Source organism: Gambusia affinis, linkage group LG11, assembly GCF_019740435.1.
Source record: "Gambusia affinis linkage group LG11, SWU_Gaff_1.0, whole genome shotgun sequence".
NCBI classification, from domain to species: Eukaryota; Metazoa; Chordata; class Actinopteri; order Cyprinodontiformes; family Poeciliidae; genus Gambusia; species Gambusia affinis.
Genome location: NC_057878.1, coordinates 18221059 through 18246722, shown reverse-complemented (window position 1 = coordinate 18246722; position 25664 = coordinate 18221059). Strand labels below are relative to the sequence as shown.

The window sequence follows — 25664 nt, the reverse complement described above, 5'->3', positions numbered from 1 at the left end:
TTGCAGTCTCTCTGATACTCTGCAAAGCATTAGTCATCCGTGTTGTCATGTGGATGACATTCTCATCAAATAAGTGCTGCTGCACCACACAAAAGAAGGGAAAAAACACTCAGTTTCATAAGATTTATTCATATGAAAATAATATAACAATAATAAGAACATAACATACATTTTGAACTGCATTAATAAGGATTCTGCTCCACAAAATGTCACCCTGATTTAGGAGTCGTCTTATCTTTTTCACACAGAATCACAAAATTTGTTAAACTATATATAGATATATTATATATTTGCTAGAACAAATGCAGTCATGCAAAATGACTTCTGCTTTCTGTGCTTAAGGAAATTCAGCAACACTTGTGAAGATTTTGGTAATTTTTGCTGACAGCTTTTGACAAATGAACTGTAAAAACAAAAGGAAAAGGAAGAGAGAAATGGAAAAAAAATTCCAGCCCGCTTAATGTAACCAACTAATAAAAGGGCTGGCTCACGTCTTGTTATATCAACCACATCACAACACCTATGCAACATCCCATCTCACATTGTAATATCCCTCTAAAGGTGCAATAAGTGATTATTTCAGTCCAATAGTACAAACTAACTGTGACAAACTATTCTAATCTACTTCTTTCCCTGCCTACTCCTTCGATTCATCATAAAAGATGCATTGATAGCACCAAAAGCCAATGAATATGCAGTCGTGTTATAATATTGATTTAAAAGAATACATTAGACAAATTGAGCCAATATCATGTATCTTAATAGTCTTTAGCATTCTCCTATGTGTGCTGTGCCAGAGATATGTTGAAGCAATTTCAATATCTGGCTCTTTATAAAGATCTGTATATGAGTCTATTTTAATAGGATGGTTCAAATCATTTGAACTGGGGTTCTGTGGAGTTCTTAAGAGCAGTCAGTATTCTGCTTGCAGTAGTTAGCTACCTGAGCTAGCACAGTTTGCAGGAACAGAAATTAGTTCTCTGCACACACTCTCATGGTACAATACCCTGGAGCAAAAATGGTATTTGGAATAAATAAAGCCGATAAAAATTATACTTACCTAAATACCATTATTTACCTTTATTTATATCGTGACTGCTGGAGAAAGACACCAACCTCCCAAAAAACCCTAAATGGATAAGTGGGTATAGAAAATGGATGGATGAATGGATAGATTGATTACTTCAGTTGAAATATTGTGGTTGTGATTTATAAGAATAGCAGTCTTCTATTACTTGGTTTATTAGCCAGAATTAACATACATACTGCTAAAAGCTTGTGAGAGGGAAAAAAGGCAGCCAGCTGAATAGCAGTGCACAGCCATGGTTGGGAGGGTGGCATTAATCCACTACTCTATACTTAATTTATTAAAAGAAAACTACGATCATTATGGTACCATTTCTCATCTAAAAAAATATATTAAACTGCATAACAGATGGAAAACAATACAAACAGTACAAGTTTTTAAAAACTACATACTTAGATATTTCTAATTGGCTTTCCACGCATCCGTTTAGGGCCCAAACCAAAGTGAGGTTCTGACATCTAAAAACAGAAATCTACCTCTGTTTAGCAGTGGTGTAATAAGATCTTCTGGCGCCAGATCTCAAGATAATAAAATGTCACAATATTTCTCGTCAAATCCAAGCCTGTGTTGTAAATCCAGCTATCCAGCTGCTGACAGCATATGACTATTTGTCAAAAATAAATGTAAGCTATTATTCTCAGCACCCGATGAAGTGGTGAGCATTTAATCCTAGCACGCTGTTCCATTTATATACTTAGGACTTGTTTTGAAGTATGAGAGGAAGCAGTTATTGAGTCGTTGCCCTGTTCTGTTGACAAAGTTAGCTAATGCAGATGCTGTCTGGTTGGTAAACCACACTCACTGAGAAAAGCACTGAAAAGCCTCCACCACTTTTAAATCTCTTAACTAGCAGGATTTTTTTGTACACAGCAGAAAATTTTAAAGAGTGACAGATAAATCATGAACAGTTTGTAAGCATTATGGGAATATATGCATGGCTAACAGTTAATAGCGACGCAAACATTACTGTCCGCTTTACAGCTTCCTGTCGATGCTAAAGTAAAGGAAAAAATTAGGTTTTTTAAATGACTCTGGAGTCTTTCATAATTTCTGTTCCTATATTTTATTATTTTATATTTTATTATATGTATTTTATGTATCGTATTCTGTACTGCTGTATGTTAATTCAAAAATGTTAAATGCGTAGATTGATCAAGCTTGAAATGGGTAGTTTTACACTGTAGAGATTCTAAAAAGCACAGTCTGAAACATAGAAAACCTTAACTCTGCTTGTGTACAATATATCACATTTTAAATGTTTCTACGTGAATTAGGACCCCTTTAGATTTAGACATGTATGGAAACCATGAACCAGAATAAACTGGAGTCAAATATTCCATACTGATAAGATTCTTTGTGTTTTTTAAAACCTTTACATTATATGTGAAATCAGAAATATAGGTTATTCCTTATTTCAACAAAATCCAGTTAAAATCTCTTCTTGTCTTGTTCTCATGAACCTTATAATTATATTGTTTTCTTTAGTGGGCTGTATTTATTGTTACCCACCTGCTGGTAATTGTAGCACACCGACGACTCAAACACTCTCCACAGAACCCCACTTCTAAAAATCTGACCTGTGATCTACAGTTTAGATAAGTTTGATCAAACAAAGGTGGTCAGAAGAACATAGTAATGTGTGGTAATTAGTCATAGAAGTGGTCTTTAGTGGCAGCTACCGTGTAGCAATGTGCTTCTGTGTAATTCTTGATTGTCAGATACCGACCTACCTGCCACCTGTGATGGCGTCGGTAAAGTGCGGATGAATTGTGGCCTCTGAAAGCTTTTTTTTTTCCCCCTAATGCAACAGAAGCAGGCGGCGTCTGGGCAGCTCGGAGGCGAGTCTTTAACGAGTTAAAAGGTTGATGTGCTCGAGGCCCATGAGAGGTAGCCGGCCTCGCAATCATTACGCTAAATTGTCAGAATTAGTAATGTGTGTGTGGGTGGAGTCGCTTCCCAGTGAATAAGAGATGACATGGACGTTGAATGAGACTGAAGACTGACAATTGGAGAACACCAAGCGTTACCTCACTGTTCATTGTCGTCAGAGAACAAATTTGTTCCTACATAATGTAGCTCCTGTAACTTACCTGCACAAGAAAATCACAAAAAGTCTATTGTTTATATCTTTTGTGTCTGTTTTGATGTGTTTCTACGCTACTCTTGAATTTCTGTCCACTGCTCACATCCTTGAGATTTTTGTGCTTCCTCCTTGATTCCAATAAGTGTCAGAAATTAACTCCATGCAGGGGGATTGAGCAGAAAAGAGGCTCTGTGAAATTTGTGGCTGTATAGTCTTCAGCCACATGCAGGAGAAGAAATTCAGCCTGAAGCTACCTTGCAAATACCCCACAGAACCACTAGATTGAGGTTTGCTCCCCGTGAGTCCATGGAAAATGAAATCCTGGAGTGCTGATCTCTGTTGGACACTGCTCCGTTGGTCCTCCTCATAAGTGGTTTCTGTATGTCAGTTAGACAGTTGTTTCAATCTTTTCGATGATCTCTATCATTGATTTGGAGGGGGAGAGAAGAGAACAGTCGTCCTGCTCCCAGAGGCTACCGGGGCTTGAGTTTCCATCTGTGCTCAACTCGTCCTCCTCATCCTCACTTCCATCCTCGCAAGACTCCAGGTAGTGGAGGCCCAGTGCGTTGATACCGGAGTCCTCTGAGCTGGACGGGGACGAGCAGTGGTCCATTTTGGGGCCTTTTAGTTTCTCGACAGTGGAGAGGTGTTTCTGTTCGCTGTACGGCTGAGGGACCGGCGGGGCAGGAGCCTGCCGCTTCGGGCTCACCGGCTGCTCTGGCGGACTGGGATTAGGAGGCATTTGAGGTGTAGCTGGAGCGGGCGGCTGAGGGGAGGGAGGTCGAGGCGGTTCCGGTAAGGGAGGCAGGGGCCGCTGCACGTAGCACATCTTCCCATTGATCCTTTTGACAATGTAGTCGTCCACAAACAGATCCGCGATGACACAGTACTTGGGAGACTCCAGGTGAGGCGGGGACTGGAAGCTGGGTGCCAGCTTCAGGAAGCGCTCAGCCAGCGAGACGGAGAGGTCCATGGTGTCGCTGCACTCTGATCCGACCGGCGGCACAGCTGTGCTGGGCAGCTGGCACACATTGGTCATGGGCTGGTACACGTACTTACCTAAAAGTAGAGAGAAATAAATGACAACGTTACTGCAAAAATAAATAAATAAATAATAATAATAATAGTAATATTGAAGACATTTCAGTGCACCTAAAATGGGAATAATTTAGTTTAGAATGGCTGACCTTTCAAAATGTGTAACGTACTAAAATGCAACTGGTGAGGAATACGTTAAAATATTCACACAATTATTCAAATTTTCTTTCCATTTATTCTCCTTCAACATAATTACTTTGCCCTGTTTAACCCTCATACATTTAGTTTGGTGTGACTATTGAAGAGTAAACATCATGGTGAGCCCCCAAGACCTTTCTGATGCCTTCAGAAGGAAGACATTGTATCATGCTACGTTTTAAAAAGGTCTCAAAATCATTTGAATCAGCAATTCAATAAACAGTCAACGAGTTGAACAACTTCACATGTGTGGTTGTACAAAAACATTTAATAAAACACTTGGTAAGAGCAAAACCCTACTATGGGTTCTTGCTATTGTTGATTTGAAAATGACATCTATATAAGAACCATCACTGGTTTCCATGCTATAAGAAATGTGTCTGAAAGCCTGAAAAACAGGGGAGAAAAAACTCTGGTCACCAGTAATTTTTAAAAAGGATTTTACACTGTACAAACAATATGATGGAGATATTTTGGTGGCTTGAAATCATTGCTTTATAGAAACTTGTTATAGATCGACACCGGAGGTCAGTCGGGGATAAACTATGAGTGACATGTTTGTCAAGCAGCTAACTGTGGGCTCCATCTGAGCAGACAGCCCAACTAACTAAGAAGATAATATGACCTTGTTATTAGTGTTACTTCTTAAAGCAAAACTGCAACACTTTCAGTTGAAAACCAGTCCTTAATTTAACAATTGTTTACTCATTGTATCAACATTAAAACAACATAAAATCCCAACAAACACACGTTACTAATAACGTTATTATATCTGTAATATGTTAGATTGTTTCATCATTCCAGTAATACGGTGAAAGCCTTGTATTTTTATTAAAAGATTATTATCGTTAGAATATTTCCCCTGCTCATGCTTAGGAAAATGTCAAAATCATGACATAAATCCACAATGACCTCCACAATGTGGAGTGAAATGCCCTCAAAAGTATACTTTAAAATTACACATTAATAGTTACACATTATAGGGAAGAAATCCTAAATTTCAACATATCATTCAGACACTTCATTTAACCATGAATATCATTTTAGAAAAACACTAAGGTTAAAGTGAATAATTTCCGGACCTTGAAGTTATCAGATAGGATTTAACAAAAGCAACAAAATTTACTTTTCAAGAAACATTAAAGATGCAGCTTGTAACTTTTACAAAAAAGTATAGGTTTTTCACATAATTGTTGAAACTGTCTCTATGTCATGACAGTGTGGTGTTAGACAGAATAAGAAATTATTCAGTTTAATCGTGATGTTTTTCTAAAGCGGTGCGTTTCTTCAGATAACTGCTCAGGGACAATGTGGAGGAGATTTATCTTTTCACAGATTAGCTGTCTTATAACACACGGCCATGACAGTTTTAACAAATCTAAAAAAATAAAATAAAATCTTCTTTATAATATCTTTATAATAATCTTTACATGCTGCAGCTCTAGCAGTGACTTTCTCCTTGTATTTTCAGGTCAGGAAAAATGTATAATTTACAGCAGAAGTAAAACATTTATATGTTGTTTTTAATATATCGACAAACCATTTCTATATCGAGGGAAAGTTCTGTGAAGTTTTGAGAAACTCCCAAGGGATTCAAGGCAAATTTCAAACCTTTCTAAAAGCTGCCTCAGGCCTAAATCTATTTGAAACCCACAACACTGCCTACCAGTAAACACAACAACAGAGTCGGTGACTGGAAGAACAGGGCATGTGGCAGCTAATGGGCCCAGCATTTTCCACAGAAGCTGCTGAAAACCAACACAGGGTTAGAGGTAGAGAGCAAATATGAGCATCTCTGTGGCTTCGAGGTTAGCACTGTCACATCACATCAAGAGGACCCTGAAGCAAGGAGAGCTTATGCGGACTTCCTCCGGGAGCTCCGGTTTCTCCCAGCATCAAAAACACGCTCAGTTAATTCGCCTGCCGTTGACAAAGTGCCCTTGACCATGACAGCTACTCAGAGCTAGAGACTGTCGCTGACTGCTGTACTGTAGCTGTTCGCTGCTCAAAATAGTTTAGATGGAGTGCTATTAACTACAGCAGTATTACAGAGGACAATAACAGCTTCAAGTACATCACAGCAACCAGCTGTCTTTAGCATTACAGTAGAGCTAGAAGCTAAAAGTTGGCTTAGCAAAGAAGCATGCCAACACTCCCTCTCTTTAAAAGTCATGGGGTTTTCCATAATTGTTTCTTATTTACCGATAAGCATTTAGGCAAATATTTACAGGCAATTATTGTGGCAACTGTGTTTAGCATTTTTATATACGTTACTGAAGATATTTTTTGATATTAGTTATAGCTCCCTGCAATTATTCATAGATGCGAAATGCTACAGAAATTCAAAATGTTTTATTTCTTGTGTCGAACCTTGGAGGAGAGATGTCAACTGCCACAAACTTAGAAAAGCTGCATTTTCAATGTGCTTCATTTGCATTATAGTCAACTATGAAACGTTGAACATGTTGCTAGTGCACCTGGCACCAACACTGCAAGCCACAACACAGCAACAGCACAAATAAAAACACACAAAAATATGCTTTCAGTCAATCTTGGCCAAGGATGCATCTGTGATAACAATCTGTTCATCTTTAGGGTCAAAATTAATTTTCATATCACAAACCAGTCTCTGCTGCTGAAGGTAAAAAAATAAAAAAATAAATTCTTACTACCAACATCTGAGGCCAAACAAGAGCAGGGCAACCACGCCATTTATTTGATGCCTGAAAATAAAATGTGCAGCCCACCTCAGGCATGTATAAAAGACAATGTTCACAACTAGTGTAAAGTGAGAAAGTATTTACCCCATTAATAAAAAAAAAATACCATTTTCAAATTATTTTTTCTTATTTATTAAAGTAAATAATGTTAATGTTGTATAATAAGGTTCAAATCAACCTGGCTCAGTATTAAAAGACATTTGCCTCCATTGTTAAAATATGAATTAAATCTAATTAACCACATAAAAAAAAAAAAAAAAAAGCTCAGGTCAGTTTCAGTAGTCACACCAAGGCCTTATTACTGGGAATAAAGAATTCACATAAATAAATCTGTTTGAACAAAAAAAAATAGGCCAAAAGATTCCACCTCCTTCCAAATAAACACAACATATCTCTGTCCAGTTTACAGAAATTGAAGAACAAATGGGAAACAACTGACATTGATTAATCTGAAAAGTCTTGAAATGCAATTTCTAAAGCTGCAAACTGCAAACCACAGTGAAGAAAACACAGAGCAGCAGTGAACTTTCCCAGGAGTGACCAACCAACCATATTTAAAGAAGTTCACAAAAGACAATAGAAACACTCAAAGCAATGTTGGCTTCACCTCAATTGACCTCAGTGTCAATTATTAAAACCCCAAAACTTCAGGAAAACATCCTGTGGAATAACAAGACAAAACTGGAACATTTTTGGAAGGCATGTGTCTTGTCATCTGGCATAGAATGAACAAACAGAACATTAAATTGACCGTCAAACATGACGGTGGTAGTGTGAAAGTTTGATGCTGATTTGCTGCTTTGGGATGGAACTATGAATTCTGTTATTTTACAGAAAATGACATGAAAAATGCAGAATGTTCAGCCATCAGTTTGTGGCCTTAACCTTAAAGCACATTCTAGTTGTGCGGTGAAGCAAAATTGTGAGAACAAGCAATCAAATTGACAAGCTGGGATATTACCTTCAACAGGAAAAACATGCATAAAAGTTTTCCCATACAGCCAGACTGACTGAGACTTTTACATTTTTTTTTACTCAGGTTATCTTTGTCTGAATTGAACATCAGTTTGATGATCTGAAACATGAAACTATGACAACAAACAGCAGTGCAGATTACAGATTCAAATGACTAATTAGTGTTAGGTTACACCAGATTGCTCACAATGTATTATAAATCAGCCTGGTCATTTACAAGTTTCTAATGCCTCCAAGATTTTGCTTGTTGTTTGTGGCTGATTGACTCCGGCGTTGCATGAATACTGTCTGTCTAACCCCAGGAGAGCCAGAGACTACAGGAGATGACAAGCTTACACATCACTTTCTACTGCTTTGTGTCCTCGTCTTTTGTTTCCACTGCCATGAAGATCCATTGAATCAGAACTATTTTTTTCTTCCCCAGGTTACAATGAAAATATAAAGTACGGAAGTGGCTCTGCTTTGTGTTGTCAGTGATTTACAAATCGGCTTCTGTCACAGAATAGTTTCCATTCTTCTAACCAAATCGGTATTTAATGATGCAAGTCTCCATCAGGCACCAGTGTGGGGGGGATTAAAGAGGCTGAAGCTTTACAGTGTAAACGCCGTTAACAGAAAACACTGGAGCTCATGTCGATGCAGACAAAAGAGGGAAAGCAGCAGCCGGGATCGGTTAAATGAGGGAAACTCAGTGGTCCATGTTCAGAATGAGATGAGCCCATTCAGCCAGACAAGAGAGCGCCCACAAATGAGAGCTAACGCTGCAAAAAGGCGACGTGTTGACATTTAGTTTTTAGCATATTACATCTAATTGCATTCATCCATCTGGAGTTTCAAATACCAAGAGCCCTAGTGAGGGACGGACAGACGCCTGCTCGGACACACGCCACACACACACGCAGACATATGGAGCCAACGCTACAGCAACACTAGCTGATTTTGGCAGCTCTGCAGAAAGAAGACAGTGAGTATGTAAATTTCCAAGGTGTCTACAGTCTCAACTAAATACATCCATGTGTCTGTTCGCCTTGAGGAACATTATGGTAAAGCTGCAGATCATCTTCTACAGTGGCTTGGCTAAAACAAAGAGAGGAAAATCCACAAACACAAAGGCAGGCAAAAAACAGGAAGATGGATGCAATAGAGGCTTAAAAGGGAAAGTCAGCAGTTTTCAAATCAAATATGTTATATATGCATATATTATTATTGTGGCTTGTCATTAAAAAAAAATCACTTCTTTACCAAATAGTACCCCAATCTTATCCCCACCTACTTTCATTTCATACCAGGAAATAAATCAATTCACTTTTATGTTTCTAAACCATTGAAATCAATTTATCTTTCAGTGAAGTAAAATGTTATCATGAGCTGATGGAAATAAATTGTCATAAAAATATGCAAATCTCACATATAATTTAATTTAGTTGTACGTTATTGTCTGAAGACTTTGTATTTTAATATATTTAGGTTCTGGTCAACATTTGGGCCAGTTTTTTCTTATAAGATAAGAGAGTTTATAAATCCTAATCAAACTAAATGAAATCTGGGCAGGTTCCTGCAGGTCGGCATTACTTATTAAAGTTAAATAACTACTTTCAGCTACAGCAGACTAGGGGTATAATAAAGAAAATTACTTTTAACTCAACGGATGTCAAGGCAGGTTATAAAATGGGCCCCTGGCTTTGCTGATACTCACAGACAAATGGTCGGTATGAAATATCTTATGGTATATGGCACAATTTCATAATCACAAAAAGTTTTTGGTTTTGGGCAAACTTAAGAACAAATAAATATAAACTGTTGCTTCATCTAAACTGAATAAAGTAGATTTCATTTTCTGATTACATAGCTCCTTTTTAAATGTGTTAAGAACAGGACGCCTGATGCTTGTGTTAAAACAGTGATTTATTTCTTGTAAAAATAGGCACAGTTCAACATGATGCACATTCATTGATACACCGAAGCCTCAGCAAAGCCAGACAGATGAACAAATGTGTGTCAAGTTTAAATATCATGTAGCTACACGTCTCAGACTGAAGGATATATCTGGTACAAACCTATAAAAATTACACAGATATATTGATGCAAGTTCTCATCTTTCTCAATCCTCCTTGTCAGATAAGACATTTTTAGATATTAAGTGGCCTCTGGATTTGTGTGTTATTATTCTCACCTTAACAAAGCCATGTTAGGGCGTGAAGTCAAGTCAATACATGCAACTCTGTTGTTTCATAACTAAACTTTATTTGTAAATGTACAATGGAAACGCTTTCAGCAGATTTATAAAGCTGTGTGTGGGTGTGATTCTCATTTCTGAATTTTAATAATAAATTGCATACATATGCACAGGCCTGATTTCTATTCATTTTCATCCATGAATGGCTGCAGACACTCCCCTAATTAATCATTTGCATATCGCTCCATTTGTCTGCACCACCACAAGACAACAGACATGACAAAGAAAGCAAAAAAAAATATGCACATCTTCCCCAGATGTGACAGAGAGACACATTTACCAGTGAAGTAGAAAAGAAAGCCTGTTTTATCATGGATCTGCTATTATATTAATAACTAAAGATGCTGAATGGAAAAAGTAACACAATAATCAGCTCTGTAGGTTTACAGAAACAATTCTGCAAAGGTGAAAGTAGAAAGTGAAGCTCATATGAAGAAAGTGTCAACAATCATGGTGGACTCTGTTCTTGCCATTTGTTGACCAAAGTCGTATATGGGCAAGTTCAGGGCTGTGATGGAAATGGATTTTAATTGGTTGCAAACATAGAAAGGGCTAACAGCTGTTCTTTTTTCTTTCTCGCAGCAGGACATCCACCACAGTGCCACATCATTTTCTCACTTTAAACTTCCAGCATGTTTGAACCTCCTTTTCTTTATAGTCAAGGAACACAACACAGAAAGTTTGCTACAGTATCTCATTGAAGATGAGGCTTGTGGGGTTTTTTCCTTCACTGTTATTAAATCTTATTCTTATCAAAACCAGAAATAACAGACTTTTATATATGTGGGTCTCAAAGGTTTAGTTACTTTACAAAGTAAAAGTAACTTTTAGTTACTTTACAGTATAAACATTGCATCCAACTACCCAGAATAAACCATATTTTTATCATTAGTACAAACTTTTGCAAAAGTTGGTATTACTGCTTTTCATGTCACCCAACAACACTGAAACTACTTTAGTAAAAACACAACACCCTAGCAATTCACCCAGAAAAACCTACCTTAAACCAAAGCTACACAAAAAATAAAGTATCTGAATATTTTTAATATTGTTTTTTATCTGGCAAGGCAGTTACAGATTTCTGCCATTCAAAAAATATTTATGTATATATTTCAATGGGATCAGGATCACAACATAGACCTGTAATATTGTAATATAAGTGCCAGTGCTTCAAAATTGATATAACTACAAAACTGTTGCAGCACTGACTAAATATTAACAGTACTTCATGTCATGCCGCCATACGCAGACCCTTTATCTACGCTGATGAAAATTCACTCACCTCAGCATCCAGAATGCTTGAGGTAGTCATAGTTGGCCATCCTTTATTAATTAATAATTAAGCTACAGAACAATAAAACAATAATTGTCTGACAAGCAGGAAGCGCTCAAAAACTGTGCAGTTTTCAACCAAGATGGTCAGAAAGTCACACAGTATGAAAAAAAGACAGATCACCACAAAAGAAACATATTCTGTTCTTATGCAGTAACAGACTGAACCACTTACTTCCTTCACTCCACCAGTTTAAACCCATACAAAACTTTTTCTTTTATTTTTTAAATGCCAGCACACAGAAAGACAAGAAACCATGTGATGACAGCATTGGCTAAATTTGCAGGATGTAATTAAGTTTTGTCCCAAACCTTTTAGTAATCCAAAAGGTTTACTAAAGGTAAACCTTTTGGATTACTAAATCCAAAAGGAAATTCCGTTGATTTCAAACGGAAATCAGATTGATTTCCGTTTGAAATCAATCTGACCAATCATTTGTATGGTGTACATTTTAGGGCATCTTCAGGTCTCAGGTTAACATCCTCATACATTAGAAAAAAACGACCTCAGATGTCAGACAGTAGAGAAAAACCCATCAGACCTCTGACTAAACGACATCAGAATAAAGTCTTGGCAAAAAACAGCCTCCGACGAAAGGTCTCAGAGAAAATGGCATCAGAATAAAAGCTGACATCGTTTTATCTGAGACCTTTTCATCTGAAGCCGTTTTTGGCGTTTTTAAAGACTTTTTATTCTGATGCCGTTTAGTCAGAGGTCTATGGTCTGACATCTGAGCCCGTTTTTTCCACTGTGTGAGGATGTTTCCCTGAGACCTGAGGATGTCCTAAAATTTACACCATATATATTTAGTTGCATATCATTTTTAAGTGTCTTAAATTTATGCTTTGCCTCTTAATATTTCCAGTCAAATTATTGTACATTGGGTGGATTCACTACTATTGATGCCTACAGCTGCTGAAACTTAAGGAAAGTGGTGGGAACCTTGTGGTTCTGAAACAAATGTGATCCTGCAGGATATTTCTGGTTCTGCTTTAAAGTAAATACAGATATTTAAAAATAAAAAATAAAAATCTGCCATTTACAGTAAATGCATTAACAGTAAATGTCAAACATTTTAGTCAATTCTTTGACTTGCACATTACTGAGCTTTCCACAGCAAACACAGACACAATGTTTTGCTCTGCAAGGGGTCTCATTCAACCAGCTGCTGAACATGCTACACTTTCAGCAAGGACTGAAAGAACCTTTCATCACATCACAATTAAGTACAGCTAAAAGCATTGATCAAATGAAGAACTGAAAAAATGTAGTCACAATGAAAAGCCTGTATGTTTTTCCAGCACATCTGGACATATGGAGTTTTAGCAACAGATCTGACAGTAAAGTACAATTCAGGACACACTCACATTTATTCATTTTACCAAATAAAATGGGTAAAATTACTCACATGTACATGAATGACACATATGTGACCATTTCCGTTTGAAAGCTTAACTTTTAATGGAGACTCTTTTAATGAAAGAGTCTTCACAAGAGTGAAAGTCATGTGCAGTCTTTTCACGACTGCACAAGAGTCTCTCATATTTCAATACGAGAGAATATCGAAAATGAAAGCATTTCTAACTGCACTTACACAGGATAAAAATGACCGTCTTTTTCATCTTTATGGTCCATGTGAAAAAATAAAATCCACAGAAAACATCAAGGACATTCAAAGCTGCCTCCTTACAGCATTGGATCAAGCAGAAAAAGCAAAAAGATAATGTTGTATATAGCCACAAGTTATTTGTTAGAGATATTTACGATTGAAGAAAGAGTAAGGAGGTTAATGGTGAAGTGGGAGGACAAGCAGTTCATCCCCAGAGGAGGCAGTGGATTATTCTTTTGATAACACACATCTCCAGCTTGCATGTCGCTTCTCCTCCTCTTCCCGCATCTTGGCAGGCTGCAAGCTGCTTTCTCTGCTTTAATGGACAAGGTAGAGTCTCTGGAAAATATTACAGGACACTCATTTGTCTCTCTGACTCTCCATTACGGAGCTCCAACATCACTCTGTCCACTTTTCAGTCCGCCTGACTGCCTGCAGGCTGAAGCTGGGACTGTAAACAAGCTCAGCGTGAAAGAAAAAAAACAAAACAAAAAGAAAATGCAACAAGCAGTTCCATAAGTTTTGATTGTCTGACCAATCTTTATGTGCAAACCATAATTGTGCATACACTTCATAGTATTGCTTTATTGAAATCCAACAAGACATGTCTGTTAGTGCAGATCACTAAATCTCCCCTGTTGGCTGGGTTTTTGTGTTCAGATCTTTCCTGCAAAACAGTTGCAGGAAGAGCAGCAGCACAAGCTTCAAGGTTTCAGCCAAGATGACGCTCTCATTCAGGATCTTGTGAAACTCCCTTCCTCTTTCCTGTTTCCACCACACTGGGCTAGAAACTGCTCCACATGCAGCCTCTGGTAATTTTACTGAGTTCTGTAAACCAAGTTCTCTCTGTGCAAAATATGCTATTCTTAAGTTTTCCTTTCCATACATGTTTCTTCTATGTGAAAATGTTTTTCTTTAAACAACGTCCTTTAGCTGAATAGTAGAGTAGTGCTATAACAGTCCTGAGCTCATCACAAATTCAAAAGTTGCCATTAGAACATTTTCCTGCCAAACTTTCCCACCAAACCTGCATGATTTCCAATGGAATGTAATGAGAATAAATTATGGGGTGGCACTGATGCAACTTGGCATTTCAAAAGAAAATTTGTTATGGTCCAAGCAGAACTTGTTGTGCTGGGCACATAACTCCTTCACTCAAGCTGGAGACAATGAAGACTGGCAAAAAGGGCGAGAAACAGGCGATAGAAAGAACGAGCTAAACCTCCACTAATAAAAAAACTCAAAAGCTGGATTTCCATTTTTTTTAATACTCATATTTATGAGTAAGAATTTGGCAAGATATTTGCTGCATCTTAAAACTGAGATTGGTTAGGGAATTATCTAGACCAAATATATTACAAAATTATGAGGTTTTACTGCACAAAATCTGAGCCAAACAAAACCAAATACTGCTCTAAAAGTAAAATCCAACATCAAAACATAAAAATAGTATATAGTTAGATGATTTTCATCTAAGTGGGTATATGACATATTTTTTGAAGCACGAATATGCCATTTATTGATTATATTATGAAACCAAAACAAAAAACATGTTCCAGCAGTACTAACCGTACAGTCTGCTTTTGATGCATTACTTTGGTGGATGACACATTTTCAAACAATGACATTTGGTCAACAATACTAATTTTCCCACTAAATGATGTAGTAACTTTTAAGGCTCTTAAATATAATATAAATGGAAAAAAATAAAAAAACTTTATGGCAAGTTTTGCCATTATTTGTCGACTGATGTTTTTAAATTTAAAATGCATCTAATCAGTTTGGGTTTTGTCGATAAATTCATTCATGAGAACAAGTATTTTTTCAAACGGTTACATAAGAGACATTACCGCTCTGTACGTGCTGTCAGACAAAGATTACATCAATGTTTTTATTGGCTTTTGTTAAGTGTCATGAATATTTCAAAGCACTCCACGCCAAAGAAATGTGTGGAGTGGATAAAGAGGCTGAACACTCACCTCCTCATAAGGTTTGCATCAATACATCGTTAGCCACTCAGATAGCAACATTTCTATAACAATTTCCTGCCTTTTATTACGTAATTTTATATATGATACATTGCTTAGTTCTGTGCTGGCTTTTATTTCACTTTATTTTTTCTATAATACCGGTCAGTTCTGAATTTAAATTTTTTTTTTGATACATCAAAATTGATGACTTTAAAAAAAAAAAAAAAAAAAAAATTCATTTTAAAATAAAATTACCAATACACAAACTCTGCTTTGGAGAATATTAGCTGCTACCTTAGAGCCTCCTTGCTGGCAGGGTTGGTTCATTTTTCTGTTCCTGCTTGTGTAAAAGTAAAATAAAAGCATAAAAAGCAAACAGATGTGATGATGTTGCATCATATCTGCTCCGAATCATGGCCTGAAACCTGAGATCTGGGACCCAAATGTATCCTTTCAAGTCCCACTATTTTGGTATTTGATTATATATAATATCCTTGTTTTATTGGAGGCTAGCTGTGTTTGTTTCTTCTCTACCTCAAGCAAGAGTGGGTAGAAAAACAGAGGCAGCAGTGGACCCAGAATTAAACTGGCAGGCAAGATCTGAGAGGTTTTAGCCAGGAAAAAGAAAAAAAAAAAAAGCTCCTTTATATTCTCAAAGCAGTCTATTTACTGGTAAGTTCTTCTTCTCTATGAGAGGAACTAAGCACTTGATCTTCACACGGCCCTTTTGTGGAAGCGTGGGGTGTTTTTAATGTTGTTTGTTGTCTCCGTGTGTTCATGATTACTATAAAGACAGAACACACGCAAGCAAATATGTGTGCAGCTATATATAGAAACTACTACCCAGAAAGCGACGGCAAGTAGCTGAGGAGGCAGTTACAGTAACAGCATAATTTGATGTTGCTGGAAGGATGTGGAGCACACCAATGGGATACCTGTTCTCTCTTACCCTGCAAACATTGTGCAACCATGCAGAGAAAATGAATAACACAAATGATTTCAAGACTTCCTGGATGGATGTCTATCTAGCTGTCCTCGACCATTAACGGTGACAGGAGCACAGTATTACACACTCTGTCCCCGACTGTCTGACAATGCGGGTACACATTGAAAACGCCGTGGAGCTTTTCTCCTCCCTGCTGTGTTGAAACAAGTGGAAAAAGTTTCATTCGAAGTTTTGAAGTCACAGCAGCTTATGAGATGATAAGCAGAGAACAAAAATCCAATTACCTTACCTTTCTTTCTACAGTCGCGTATGATGCAACTCAGCTGACACCAGAGCACGCAATATACTGCGCCCTTCACACCCCAGTAAAGATTTTGAAGCATAATCTCACGGTGAAGGATGTTGAGAAATCCAACATTTAATTTCAATTCATTTATTTAGCGGGAGGGGGGAAATTCACCTCAACAAATTATTGTTTTTCTCCAAATTTTAGGAGCCACACTTATCTGAATTTCTAATAATTCCCGTTGAACAAATGCAACTGCAGCATTTCTTATTTATGCTTTTCTTTTTCAATTGAATGTTCCTGACTTACTGTCTCCCTGAGGTTGAAACAAAGCAATGCAGAGGTTTAGTTCTCTTTTCATCAAAATGAGAAAGAAAGGAGAGCATGCTATTCAAATAAAGTAAACCTGTGTTAATCTTTGTATAAATCACCAAATCGCTTCAAGAAAATACAGCCTCGTCCAAACAAAATTTTTTTCTGAAGTCAGAACAAATTTCAATCAACTAGAACTGTGCTAAAAAAAAAAAAGTCTGGATGATGACTTCAGTTTATCTTGTCACCACCACAAGTTAGGAAGATGGTAATAAAGATAAATCTCCAAAGATCAATGTGGAAAATCTGCAGTGGTTTTCAGAACAATTGTCAAATCCAATCTATACTGTATGTCCACTGTCTGTTTGGGTTTTTGTTTGGGAGTACCTGCAGCTATTTATGAACACATCATCACACTTAGAGTCGCAAATGTTCAATATCTTATGCTGTGAGATTATGATTCTGTAATAACAGCATAAATTAAGGCATTTTAAGTGCTTTTCAGAGGCAGCAATAAGTTGGAGGGTAACCAACTTATCAAATAACCTAGGAGCCATTTGAATTATTTTTCACACTCAAAACCTCATAGAATCGTGTTTCTGGTCAGAAATGCTCCCTAAGTATCATCAGTGCAAGACTAATTTTTATTTTCTTCTAATTAGGCATAATTTAACCCTCCCACTGAAAGAAAAAGAGGTCAGTGAAGTAAATCTTCCTGCCAATACTGGTTGGTAATGAGTCTTTAACACACTATATAATAATCTTCCAGATCATTCTCCGTTCTCCAGCTGTGAGTTATGGACCATCTATTGGCAAACTAAGTGGACCACCATTGTGAGACAGTTATCCACTATAAACTACTGACCTGTACACTGAACAGGAAGACAGCATGTTGGTGGAGAACATTTTTATACTTTGTCACATTATAAGCACAAACTTCAGTTTATTTTATTGGGATTTCATGTGATTATCTGCTTGAAAATAGAAATCTGAAAGTGTGTGTTATATTCAGTCCCCCAGACTTAATACTTTCCAACCCCTGGTCTTAAATCTTGAACAGCTTTTTATTTGTGATTCTCAGTTTAAAACAGTGAAAGTTTACCGTCACATGTAGCACAAAGGCAAAAAAAATACATTTTCTTCCTGTTGTAAAGTTTAAACATAAGTTCACATTAATCTCAGTTAAATCCAGAGAGTATAAAACCAAGCTCTTTTTCTCTTTTCTTATTAGCTAAGCTGCAGTGGGAGGATAGTAGATCAAAAAGGGAAGGTGGTGTAATATCTAGACGGACTTCTTTCCTGGTTCTGCTCTGCTTCCATCACCAACAGAGCAGCAATTAAAATGATCGAAGGAGCTGTGGTCTGCAAACACGAACAATCAGTCAAGAACCTCGCCTAAGGCCCCGTTACTGATCCGTTAGCAAAAGGTGAAACGGTTTATAATTCAGCACTGCGCTTAATTCAGAATCAGTCAGCAAATCAATCTGCACAGGACAGGAGTTACCCCGGAAAACCTCCAGGTTTCACTTTTGGATAGTTGCAACTTGCAAGCCATGTTTGACAGATGAGACTGCTGAGATAATCTGACAGAGAGATCCCACTTTCCTGTACCAACACAACAAAACGTATCCCAGGAACAGAAATTGGTGCCGACAGGAAACAAGCGGACTGACAAGACTGTTCAGTGCTCATTATGGCCTCTGATAGACTTTGTTAATGAGTAATTCATCACTCTCTTTGGCAAGTGTAATCAGTTAAAGAAGGATTAAGTGAGAGGAAGAAAAAAGAATTCAGGCCAGGTGGTTCTAGTGATGCTTCAAGCAAAGGCAGTCATCAGATGTGACATATTGGCGGTGACACTAAACACAGCTAATTACTGCTAATGAGAGGCTTGGACTGATGTTGTTGTCACCAGCTGGGAACACTGCCTCCACCTACATCAAATTCTGTTTCTTTCCTCTCTATTTTCTCTGCCAGAAAAGCTACAACAGGAAAAACACTCAAGGCCGCAACGCCGCGGTGTTGCTCGGTTTTCGGCTGGAAATAAAAGAAGGAATTAAGTCACAGGTAATCATCGCCCCATGCTGTTCCCAGATAATGGAAATCATTTGTGTTTGAGGACATAAATGCTGTGCAAAATGACCTTTTTTGTTTGTTTTCCTGAAAACCTATTAAAAATGTAATTAAAAAGGCAGCTCAGCAAGGCTCCCCCGTGGTGGACGAACAATTATCAGCTTCTGAACAAGTTTGTGCTAACAGGCAGCAGCTGCCAGAGCATTCGAAATGAAAATGCAACGAGATATGGGGCCGCCGCAGAGTTCTGCTCCTTTGCATTCAGCATTACTTTGCTTTGCTGGAGAGAAGTGAGCCAAGCTGAGGCGAGCATAGAAAGCAGTTTTCTCAGTGGACGCCCTGGTTCTGTCTGATTCAGCAGGCAAAGATGGTTTATTTTCACTGCTGGTGAATGACTGTCCTGCACAGGACAGGGAAGCTGAGAGTGGAAGCAGAGAGTGACATCAAGGTGAGAAACTTTATCATAATTATTATTTTTTCCTACAGCTGAATGAAGAATGTCTTGCAAAAAAAAAAAGGAAAAGAAAACAATCACAACCCTTAAAAATTTCCACATTCCCTGATGTCTGTAACAGACCAATACAATATCTGTGCTTTGAAAATATTTGACTTTTTTTTTACTAACTACCTTTAATTAAATTTACATTCAATAGCATTGAATAATTTAAAGTCAGATATGATTATAAAACAAAATTCTGAGCTTCGAGCATTTTAAAAAGCGCTGTTTAATAAACTGTCTAAAAATGGGAAGGCTATGCCAGAACTGCAAATCTACCAAGGAACCAACAGGCTGACTTTAACTCTAGAGGTCCACAGCTCCACTGGGAGAATTTGTATGCCAAATATACATATTTTATGTCAAAAATCTGGCCATCGCTGGAAGAAAGCTAAAATAAAAGGTAGCTTAAAAAGTTTATCACAAGCCAGAGACACCAGAAAATGCAAGAAGGTGTTTTTGATTTGATGAGAACACAATGTAACTTTTGTGTCCCTAATTCAAAATACTCTAGATAATAGAGGAGGCTACAAATAAGGATGGCAGCATCATGCAGTGGGAATTATTTTCTTCAGCAGGGACAGGAAAGCAGGTCAGCAGGTAGATCTACTGACAGACAGGGCAATACTGGAAGAAAACCTGCTAACATCTGCAAACAGCATGAGACTGATGGAGGTTCATCTTCCAGGAGGAAAATGACCCCAAACAATCAGAGTTACAATGAAATCAAAGCATAGTGCGTTACTTCAGATTTAGATCCAATTGAGAATCCATGGAAAAAATGTTAAACTTTACAGACATTCCCACTCCAACCTGACACAAAGAAGACTTTACCAAGTGAGGTGTTTTGTCAAAGAAACACCTCACTGGATTTAATTTTGAAAATAATGCACCACTGTTTACGTCATTTATCTTTCGCTTCACAATTACAGCAGCCTACGTTTTAGTTTCTATTGATCCATGACAAAAAACAAAACAAAAAAACATACATTGAAGTTTCTATTTTTAGTGTGACAAAACGTGGAAATGTTCAAGAGGTATGAATATCTTTGGAAGGCAGTGTAGTTGGATAAAATAAATCCGCTCTCTGCAATTGTTTTACTGCCAGAGGGGAGGAGGAAGTCTAAATGTTCACAGACAGATAAACACTGGATTTGCTTTGCAGAGCTTCCTGAATGCTTTCTACAGATTGCAATAAACACTGGAAGGGATTCATCATAATTCTGTCACGTCTAATATTTCAAAATCGCGTGGCTCATTCTGAGGAGACGGTGGGGGCATCTGAAATCCCACGATTACACAGCAAAAAGATTACAATGTGACTTGTGCGGTTGCATGCTGTAAGCCCCTGCGTGGCTGCTGCAAAGGAGAGGGTGATTGTGTTTTACACTGAGCTGAGGATTTTCAGGGCAGCTGGAGTGAGATGGGGATAAATTGGGGACAGCCCAAAGAGACGGACACGCTGTCCGGGGTCGCGTTTATGCTACTGGGTTCAGAAGCTTCAGGCTGAGAAAGGTTCAAACCGAGAGACAGGGTGTTAGCGGTAGAAGAATGCTGCAAAATTTCAACAATACCTCTCAAAGTCACATCTTAAATTTTGAGCAGCATGTCTCCAACATTGATAGTGAAAAGGAAATTAATGAGTACAGCATGGTCTCTGCTTTAACCCTTTGGTACAATTAAAATGTACTTTTTAGTTAGTGATAATTTCCAACATCTAAAGTACCACCATAGCTCTTCATTTCTCCTTTCTCTGGAAAAGAAACACCCTTAATAAGGAGCCCAAATTAATAACAGTGTGCAACAATTTCTTATAATTGCTCAAGATTATTTTACCACTTGCCACCTGAATTCATTTTCAAATATAAAAATGTGCTGATTTTATTTTTGATGTCATCATAGCACATACAAGAAATATAAATTTAACTTTAGGTTTGATGCCAATTAGCAACATTCAGCAAAACTTTGGCATGATAACAGATTTTTCAGTCTGCATGGTACAGTTTCTGTGCAATACATTTTACTCCTAACGAGCTTAAGCCTAGGATGTTGTTTACAGACTGACCAATAAATGACAGCCAAGTAGTTCCACTACAGTTCCAGGTACTGGTACTGGACCTGTACTGGTACAATGTGCATTGGCAGGCAATTTGAATGCACTAACACATAGAATAGTTTGAGTCGATTCCAGATAAATAAATGTTATCACTCAATTTTGTTACTTTCACATTTATCAGACAGGCCTGGGACAGAATGAGAGACTTCATTCAGCCAGCTGACCATCTGTGTGGAGAATTAGGTAGGAAAGGCAGAGAGCTGAAATACTCTATGCTTTACCCAGCCAGAGCAAACTCTGTTCACTCCTGCACTGTCTCTAGCATTTCCTTCAAAGGACGTTTAACCAAAATAACCAGAATATACCTCAGTGTTGAAGGAAATAAACCAAACCCACCAGAGGAATCAAATAAAAAAAACAACTAAACAAAACATTGGTATAATTGTGCGACAGTACATGACCCATGCCTTTTATCAGCTTCAGAACAAGTTCTACAGAAGTGCTATTTTTAACCATGAAATTAACACTGGATGGTCTGCGGAGTGCTCAAAGCATTACGTTGGGCCAAAATACATGCTAAACCGTGTTGCTAGTAACTGCGATTTAATCAGCTTTTAAATGATTGTATATTACCTAAATCCAATTAGTTATTCGTCAGACCTCACAAAATCTAAATGAAGGTTTTGAAATACTTGATGTGACAGTGGCTTTAAGAGGAAATCAGCAGACATGGCCTATAAAAGCAGAAATGAAAGTGATGATTCAGATGTGTGACAGAGTCATCAGACTGCATCCAGAAAATAGATGAGACAGAAACAGAAAAACAGAACCAGAATCTGGAACATAAAAATCCCTGTCTGCTAACGAGTCTGAGTTCACACAGCCTCTGTTGTGCCTTGAAAACTCTGTTTTCAAGAGTTTTTTATTGAAGGGTTTGAATCTGTTGAAGCATAAATTAGGTTCTATATCATGAATAATACAGGGAGTATTTATAATAGATGTAGAAATGTTGTTAAATCTAAAATACAAGTTGCTCTGAGGATATGCTTTATCAAGCATGTCCTAATACCAATAAAGGACAAACTATTGCAAAAAACTTTATTGCTGCATTATTTAATCATGCAATTTGCCTTAGGTACACTAAATATCCAGGAATATTTTGCAACCACAGATGCTAAAATTTATTTGGTTATTCTGATTGGCTATTAATTTAATAATACATAGTGGTCATTACAGTAAAAAAAAAAACCCCATCAAAACAGTTTTATTGTACGTTTGAGGGTGTTGAAAAATATACGTGCTTATAAATAACTTAATTGGACTTTATGGTTTTGTTCCATGAACTCCAACCTGGGAAACCAGAGCAAAGTCACAAAAGTAACGTACCTGGCTGACAGACGGCACCTAGAAGTATCTTACCAATAAAAGACGGAGGTAACTGTTGAAATCTTGATGTATAGATTTTATGCTGGGCAATAATTCAAAAATAATCAACAACTGTCCGTTAAAAACAACATCAAGTATCACTGACAAAATCTAACTCGAAATTTTGACTGTTACTGTGTCATGAAATTACTAGGATGATGAAGCTTACATCTCAATGAATAATAACATTGGAAAGTTAATTTATGTCAAATTCATTCTCTCCAATCACAACTTTAAATAATTGACTATTTAGAGTGGTGACAACTAAATTAGCTATATATTTTCCAGCTAAATAACTGCACTGACTTTGGACCTAATGAAGCACAGCAGCCCAACACCAGCAGATGAAAGGACTCCTCAATTCATCGCTGACTGTAGAAACTTCACACTTTTTTCAGAACCTTGATTTCCAAATTAAATGCAAAGTTAAAGCAACTTCCAACAGTCTATCACTTTATTTTTAACCCAGGTTTGACACCTGCAATGTTGCTACTGTTTCAGTTGTGACTTAACCAATGCAACAGTTAAAGCCGATGGCAGCAATAAATATGAGTGACATTGCTCTTGAAGCACTGCCACAGTCTAGAGTAGACCAAGTAAATCTCTCCAAAACCTTTAAGATCCTCTCAAAACTGCAGCTGTCAATGTTGCTAGTAGATGACCTTCAATTACACTTTTTCCTGCCACTCAACTTTCCATTAAAGACTTTTAGCAATGATCTTTTGTGGCTTATAATTCTTCAGGGAGGTGTCAGTAGCCCCTTTCAGCTCATCGTTTTGTTTTGTGGATGTTCTTTAAACTTCAATATGTAAGCACAGATGGTTTGCTGGGGGGCGGAGGGGATTTGTTTGTTTTTTACTGCAGAGACAAATACTGCATGTTGAAATATTTCTATAGTACCTTTACAGTTACAGTAAAAGTTAAACTTTACAGGGCAGCCAGTGATGCATGATGTTCAGATCATTAATTCCAGTTGTCGCCCAATCTAAAATCTAAATTGTTGCTGGTTGATGTTACTGTGTAATCAAAAGCAGAACTAGTTCATGTTCATGTTCATGCTTTTATTTTGTCTCGTCTTGATTACTGCAACAGCCTTTTTATTAATGCCTGCAGAAAAATCCCATGAATTTCATTTATGAAAGATATTGACCATCTCCAGTCAGGTCAGAGCGCTGCTGCAAGGCTTTTAACCAACACACAAAAGAGACTTTTAATCTCTCTACATCGGCTGCTGGTACATTTTAGAAATCATTTTATAATTTCAGTATTTACTTTTAGAGCCCTTGTGGTCAAGATTCAGCCAATTTCAGACCTGCTAGAACCCTACAGCTCTTCTAGTCTGGAAGACTAGAAGAGGTTTTCCAGATAAGGGATTTTAATAGTTCCTCGAACACATTTTAAGAGCAGAGGGAGGTTGAAGACTCATGTACTCAGACTGGTTTTAACTAGTTTATGCTGTATGACTGTATTCTGTTTTATTAGTTAGTTTATGCTTTTGTCTTATGTGGTTTTAATGGGTTTTTTTCCTATATCCTAAAGCACCTTGTGGTTTTCCGACCTGTAAAAGGGGCAACATAAATAAAATGTACTTACTTTACTTTCTAGTGCATCTGTGTAACATATTAAATAAATTGATATATGTATTTTTTCGACATCTCAATTTATTCAGATTTTCCTATATAATGATCAGCCTTATAATTGTAAGTTTTTGTGCCTCATAGAGTGAATAATAGCTACTGAAAAAGTAATAATATAAAAAAGCGACAAAAAAAGGAACATAAAAATAATTTATACTTTATAAACTACGTATTTTTCTCACAGTAATGGTTAAAATTACCTGATAAAACATGACGCACGATTACCATTTTAATAGACAAATGAAATTTCTGTCTAGTTGAAATTCTATCAGTTGAAATTGTACCTATTTGTTAGCTGTTAAAAGGTACTGTGAGATTTATGAGCCTCACTTTTTGATTGATCAAATGTTGGAATTTACTGAGAAACGCTTCTATTGCCACTTTATTTAGTCTTCAGATATATTTTTTCTTTATCTTGTCATCTCTTTAAAGAAAGCGTCCAGCTTCTCTGCATTTTGAACATTGTAAACAAACCAAGAATTTTTTTTTAGTCATCAAAGACGGTGAGTTTACATTCTTGTTGGTCATTAAAGCATGCAAATACAAACTTACAGTGACACCAGCCCAAGTGGCAGCACCAGTGCAGCTTGAAGCACTTCCCGTGGCTGTGCGTCGCGCAGATGGAGAGTCCATCACACGGCAGGAAGTCTGGTCTCCCCGCGCAGCTCTTGGCCAAAGCCTGCGCCTCGTCCAACTTCTCACTCTTCGGACACTTATGAGCTCCCGAGGCGGCCATGCCAACATTTCCCGGATCCAATTTTGTTTTGAAAACGCACGCACGATCTGTTGGAGTAAAACTAAAACCGATCCGAGAGGTTTTTCACGGTCCACGCAGGCAAGGAAGCTTTGTAGAAATGGGTGGATATATGCTGCTGGGTCTTCTGAATCCAGATCAGCTCGGTCAGTGCTCACACAAAGGGTGGCAACGCGTTCTGTGGAAGTACAAACGACGAACAATGTCACATTCGAAGCCTCCCGTGACCGTGATCCACGCATCTCCCCATCTCTCGTGCCGTGGCGTCGGGGAAGCTCCTCAGCTGTGCGCGCTGCTTGGTGACGCGCATTCGAACTTCATCACAGAAACGGAACGGGAGGAGCCCCGCGAACACAAAGCCAGCTGCTGTGCGCACTTCAAACACCACAACCAAGGGCTTTCATCAGCTCCTCACACAACTTCAAAGATC

General features: G+C 37.7%; 1 protein-coding gene across 1 annotated transcript; it reads right to left on the bottom strand.

Annotated features, from left to right (window-relative positions):
* Positions 1-97: 97 nt before the first annotated feature.
* On the bottom strand, positions 98-25558 carry zgc:162707 (UPF0524 protein C3orf70 homolog B). The gene is made up of 2 exons (XM_044131886.1): positions 25033-25558; positions 98-4229 (listed from the first exon to the last, which is right to left on the bottom strand). The coding sequence occupies exons 1-2, from the start codon at positions 25214-25216 to the stop codon at positions 3559-3561; spliced, it is 855 nt and encodes a 284-aa protein (XP_043987821.1). The 5' UTR covers positions 25217-25558; the 3' UTR covers positions 98-3558.
* Between the last annotated feature and the right edge of the window lie 106 nt (positions 25559-25664).